Consider the following 6,252-nt stretch of genomic DNA (forward strand, 5'->3'; position numbering starts at 1 on the left):
GAATGAAATGTCTGAATGGGTGCTCATCCAAGACTGGTGATTCCATACTTTTTGCCAGGGGTTGTATTTTTGTAGCTGCAAAACCTGACCTCTGAACAGTCTCTGATCAGTTTCTGTCTCATATTTTCATATGTTTTTGAGGAACAACCAGGTCTCAGTAAAGTAAGAATTGTTTTGTATTTTCTCTGCTTCTCGTTGACCGTCTTCACTTTGTTTCATTCAAAATCTAACGCTGGAAAAACATTTTTGAACCCTTTTCCTAATCGATATATCTTAACCTTGAGATCCTTTTCATGCTTTGTGAACTCTGAATGGTGAGTTCTGCTGTAGGATGTATAAGTATAACTCAGGAAAAGCTGCTTGGATGAAGGGCTTCAATAACAGCATGTCGTTTATTATTGGGCTGTTTCAAAATGAGTTGTTAACAACTTTAGTCTTCAGAACACTTTTAAATACCAGAACTTCATAAAAGAATTACAAAATTGGAATAATGTTGTGATTGTTTGTGGGAATACCAACAGGTGGTGTGGTTTCCAGAGAAAGATTCTGTTGGGGAAAAATTAATGTGGATGTTTCCATGAATGCCAATAGAATGAGTATGGTTATGTGGGCGTTACTCAGAAACAAATGCATCTAAGGGTGTGGGTAATGATGTAAGTCGAGTGCTGAAGTCAGTTTTACACATCTAATGTGTCACACTCATATCTAAGCTCTATCCATAAATTATATTTACCTGCTTTGCTCCTTTATGGCAGGTTGCATTTGTCATTATGGTCCATTCCAGACAGATTTCTGGAACCCAGAGACCTTGGGTTCTTTTCAGGCTGGGCTGCTGGGGCCGATTTGTTGATGTCTCGCTCTGTTTCAGCTGGTCTTGGATTGTACTGAGATTGAAGAGTAACACCACAAGCTTCATATCTTTCATTATTGTGTCGCAAAGAAATTATCTAAAACAGAATCGTGCACTTTTAATATTGGGCTTTAAAGTGCAGAAAGTGCCATAAGACAGACAACTATTCACTCTCTCACCTAGTGACAATTTAGAGTTACAAATTAACTTAAATCAGTGGGAGGAATCATACAACCTTCTCAATGAGAGATTCTCAGGCTCATCAAAGGAAGACTAAAATGTTTTGATTTGTGTTGTAGATAGAGATTGAACGCAGATATTTGGTCTACTTTGATCTGTTCGGCGAAGGAGTGGATGAAGAACCGGAAGGTGTCCTTTCCATTAATAAGAAAGATGGGGTGATTTACGTCCACAAGCCTGTGGACTATGAGAAGAATCAGAAACTCATGGTTTGACTCAACACACATATCAACATGTTTGGCTGACTTTCACATAATTTAGGTTTTGGGATGTACTATTATACAATGTACATGTTATTAATGCTAAATTTAAATAAGAAACACATTTTAACCTGTGTTTTGCCATATAGAAATCTAATCTCCTGTTTCTGAATATCTAAACTTGCAAAACAACAAATCTTTAAACTACCACAATTTATACATAAAACAATATTAAACAAATTGTCCATAAAATATTGTTATATTGTCACTAACTGCATTTTGTTTAAACTTATAGCTACATTTTGAAGCCAAAACAAATGAGTTCACAGTCGACACTCGATTAGGAGTCGAGATCCAAATACGAGACGTCAACGACAACCCCCCARTTTTTTTTAGAGATGTGTATGAAATCACTGTTAACGAGGATCTCCCACAAGGTAAAGGGCCAAACAAATGAGCCTTTTCTTTTAAAATGTATGTCCAAACGTTATTTATAGAGCCTGATCGTGTCTTTTTTCAAATCTTTTGACAACAGGTTCACCTCTCCTGACCGTGCGGGCTCATGATAAAGACAAGAGCCAAACATTAAACTCTACTTTCCACTACAGCATCAAATCTGTGTTCCCCAACTCTCCAAACACAGAGTTCTTTGTTAACGAACATGGACTGATCTCCTTTAAAGGATGCTTGGATTATGAGGCAAGAGGTTATTTTGTCAATGTGTCAGAATTACATTTTTAAAAACAATGTTTAAGTTACATTTCTGGTTCAGCTGGATCTGCAACTGACAAAATAATTTATGGTGTTATGGTATGTTTGCAAATGAGTAGAGTGTGTGTTTGCTGAGTATTGTCAAATACATATAGAATACTTCAAACAGAACTATTATGGAACGTGATAGACCCACTTGTTCACACTGTCTTATGTGTTTTACTTTTACATTTATAGTTTTATAGCTTATTTTTCTTTTTGGTGTTTTATCGGCTCTTATAACCTTTTAATTGTTCAGCACTTTGTTTGAAAGCACTTTATAAATGAAGTTATCATTATTATTATTATTATTATTATTATTATTATTAGTAGTAGTAGTAGTAGTAGTAGTAATAGTAGTAGTATTAGCCCACAAGGAGATGTTTGCGACTGTTTTGACTCCAACACCATGTGTAATGTAGTAGTTTTGGCAGAGATACAGTGTTCCTGTTTCAATGGAATGAAAGTCAAGTTATATGAACAATGAATCTAATCCCTATTTTTTTCATTATCAAGGCAGGTGACAAGCGTACAGTTCTGGTGGAGGCCATAGACCATGGTGACAAAGTCAGYCTGTCCAGTTCAACCACTGTACTCATCCATATCCAAAGTGGCAACAACCACCTTCCAGTCATCAGCGGTCAAACGGTATGCAGATGTTTTACTTAAACTATCTTCAACTGCATGGACCAGTGGCGGCTGGTGGATTTTTCTCCAGGGGGCCTACAACTCCAAAACTAGATGTATCTCAAAAAGCAATCAAACGTACTAAATTGTTTTATGCCAGTGTATTTATTAAACAAATCAAAAATAATAAAACAGTCATGTAGTTTTTCTTTTCTATACATAAATTTTGCTCTTCTGTAACTGAGAAGCAAATTTCTTCAYGACTCTGGTTAAATTCAGGGATGTTTTAACAAGGTTTTTCTTTAGATCATGGTCAGTGCAGTGAGATGTGATGTTGTACCTGAGGAAAGTCTGGATTCTCTTCAGTGTTGAGAAGCTCCTCTCAGATTCAGCTGTGGTCAGAAGAGATGTGATGAGAACCTTCAGCAGAGTCACAGTCTCTGAAGGTGTCCTGCAGATTGTTCTCCATGAAGAGCTGCTGGTACAGATCCACAGCACCACTGCAGCTCCTGAACTAGATCAGAATTCTTGGTCCTGTTCAGCACTGGGTGAGCCTCCATGGTCTTCAGTGCTGCTTCAGAGAACTGTCCTGCAGGAACCTGTCAGCCTGCAGCAGGGTAGCTCTGATCAGATGCTTGTGAACGGCTCAAGATGGTGTCACAAACCTAAAACAATAAATGCACAAATTTAATTCAATATGGAGATGGCTACAAGTGAGCTTAAAAAATTAGGCCACATGCTGCGCTCCAGGCCACCCTTTTCTTTTGCATTGGGGACTTAACCGCGCAAGTCCAAAATCTTACAATGACTTGTGTATGGGAATCTGGGGTGCCGAACCGCTCGTGACTCGGATGTGACTCAACACGAAAAAGCTCATGAGTAAAATGGAAGTTTACACATCAATAACTTAAATTATTTATTTTACTTATCAGAAAACATATATACAATATTTTTCTAAACATTTATGACATTTTATTTTGTTATTTTAATTTTTTATTTTTTTTGTGTACCACAAATAGTGGTGGGGCAGCGCCCCAGCATCCCCTATTGACCAGCCGCCACTGGCATGGACTCATCTTTACCCACTCTTCCTCACCAAAGTTCTCAAAATGTGTCAGGCTAACTGTGTTTCAACTGATTATTGAATGGATAAGATGACATAAATTAGACAGACAAACAATAGGAACACATAAAAGCACTGCATATGAATGCTACGTAATATAGAGTGGTCATGCTGAGTGTTAGCAAAATGTAGCTTGCATCAATTAGCGTTGGGTTACTGCTACTTAACCTTGTTAGGTAGTTGTGACGTTTCAAACTGCCTGTATTCATTCATCCACATTTTTTACATGACAAAAGTTCCAGGATCTCAGGGAATTTTCAGTTCTTGCTGTTTTAATTTATATAGCATATTCAGTTAGTATTTGCTTGTATTTTTGCATTTTTGTATTTGTTCGTTTAATTGTGTTGCTGTGATCATGTCGCTGCTGTTTTAGTGTTTTTTTATTGTTACCTCCGCCAAGGGAGGTAATGTTTTCGGTCGTGTACATCTGTCTATCTATCTGTCTGTCTGTGGACAAAATTACTCAAAAACAGTTGACGCATTGTCATGAAATTTTTACCACATGTGGGTACTGGCCCAAGGAACACACCATTGAATACTGGTGATGTTCCAGATTACGATGCGGATACAGGAATTTGTCTTTTAATTCAAGCGAATCAGCCAGGCTACGCAGTGTCATTACGTCAGATGCATGCCTAAACAGGAAGTGAAGTCGCAAACTCACTGGGACAACACCTCCCAGGATGTCTACTATCGGGAAAGATATGATTATTCTGTTATCAACTAATATTGGTGATGTTACATGCTGTCTGGAGACGTAGAGAAAGAAATGGGATTCTCTTCACATTATGGGAATAATTGAGAAGACACCGACAGCGGGGGGAGGGTCCTGCTGCAGCCGAGCCAAAGCTGGTACCGGCGTTACACCGGTTCAGTACCAAACAGCGGAAACAGCTGATCGACCATGTGAGGTACCCCCTCCACATAGGAACTTCATAGAGTCAAACCACTAAAAATTCATAAAAGGGGATAAAACAGACATTTTATACAGTGGAATGTGACTGATGAAAACTTTGGMGCTTAATCTGGGACCAGTTTGTGGATGAATAATGTTGGGGGGTGACGAGTCTCTGAACTTTTTTTTCGTATTGGACTCCACCGGGAAGAAATCCCATTCATACTGCCTGCTTAAATGTTCACTATGTCACAACTTTTTCGGCAAATGTGTTTCCATCTCTCCTTTTGCGCATTAACTCTTTTGCAGGATGGGGGAAAGTGGCCTCGGTGGAGGTTTGCACTCTCCGAGTGCTTCTATTTTTTAGTGTTTTTGGTGTAACATTTTTCTTGGTAAACTGGGACCTTGAGTTTGTAGTTTCGTTCCTCCCCATGTATCACATGTGATGCGAATGACAATAAAATATCCTTGAATCCTTGAATTTCATTTTATTCTTTCCTTTGCTCCAGGGTAAAACATGATGGCATTTTAATTAAACTCACTCCTTGTATTTAAACGACAGGGTTCTGGCAAAGTGAATGAAAATGAGTCTGGGACTTCTCCTTTGAGGGTCCATGTGAAGGACAAAGACCCCATCCACAGCAAGGCATGGAGAGCCAAATACAAAATAAATAATGATAAGGGCAGGAACTTCAAGATAGAGACAGATCCAGAAACCAATGATGGTATCCTGACTGTGGTAAAGGTGAGAGGAGTGTGTTGGCTGCTTTYTATACATTCCTGTCACAACTTCTGTACATTTACTCCAACAATTATATCACATACTTGTTTCTGTCTAGCTTGCTCTCAGACTGCATTGTATTTTTTTTTTACCTTGTATTTATTCACACACTAATGTAGAAACTGCTCTGATTTTAGTCAATGAACTATGAAGAAAATGCAACCAGAGAGCTAGAGATCTTGGTTGAAAACGAAGTGCCATATTTCTTCTGCAAAGTGAAGCAGAAGACGAAGGAGGGTCTWTGGAATGTTGAAACCAGTAAAAATGGAAAACCTCCAGTTGATGATGGTCAGCCCCATTCAACAAAAGTTGTCATACAAGTAGAGGATGTCAATGACCCCCCAGTGTTTAAGGTGACCACCCAAAATGCCATGCTGGAGGAGAATGTACCRATTGGAACATGGGTGAAGAAAGTGACAGCTGTGGACCCGGACTCCGGTTCAGGAAAAGGCATTATGTAAATATACTTTCAAACATKTGTTTAAGCACACATCTGGACCTCTATTTGCTAAAGTGTRTTTATATTTGTCCACAGTTACAAAATAGCAAACGATACTGCAGGCTGGTTGAAGATCGATCCCAACACCGGCGACATCACCACCGTACAGAAACCTGACAGAGAATCTTCTCATGTTGTTAAAGGCATATACACTGTATCAGTGTATGCAGTGGATAATGGTAAACACACACTTTAACAAATGTGGTAGTAGAATAAATGAAATGCTTCATGAAACTGCTTTTAAAATTCCTGAACAGGTAAGCCACCTATGACAGGCACAGCTACAC

At 38.7% G+C, this 6,252-nt stretch overlaps 1 protein-coding gene across 1 annotated transcript in view; it reads left to right on the plus strand.

Moving 5' to 3' along the window:
• Positions 1-6,252, plus strand: part of LOC106525185 (cadherin-like protein 26) — a gene marked incomplete in the record, with an annotated part of 13,444 nt that overhangs the window by 4,451 nt on the left and 2,741 nt on the right. The window contains 8 exon segments of the mRNA XM_014019330.1: positions 1,150-1,299; positions 1,586-1,727; positions 1,826-1,989; positions 2,557-2,688; positions 5,248-5,430; positions 5,604-5,923; positions 6,002-6,144; positions 6,223-6,252. Coding sequence (XP_013874784.1) covers positions 1,150-1,299; positions 1,586-1,727; positions 1,826-1,989; positions 2,557-2,688; positions 5,248-5,430; positions 5,604-5,923; positions 6,002-6,144; positions 6,223-6,252 — 1,264 coding nt within the window.

The sequence above is a fragment of the Austrofundulus limnaeus genome, unplaced genomic scaffold (assembly GCF_001266775.1).
Source record: "Austrofundulus limnaeus strain Quisiro unplaced genomic scaffold, Austrofundulus_limnaeus-1.0 Scaffold216, whole genome shotgun sequence".
Classification (NCBI taxonomy): Eukaryota; Metazoa; Chordata; class Actinopteri; order Cyprinodontiformes; family Rivulidae; genus Austrofundulus; species Austrofundulus limnaeus.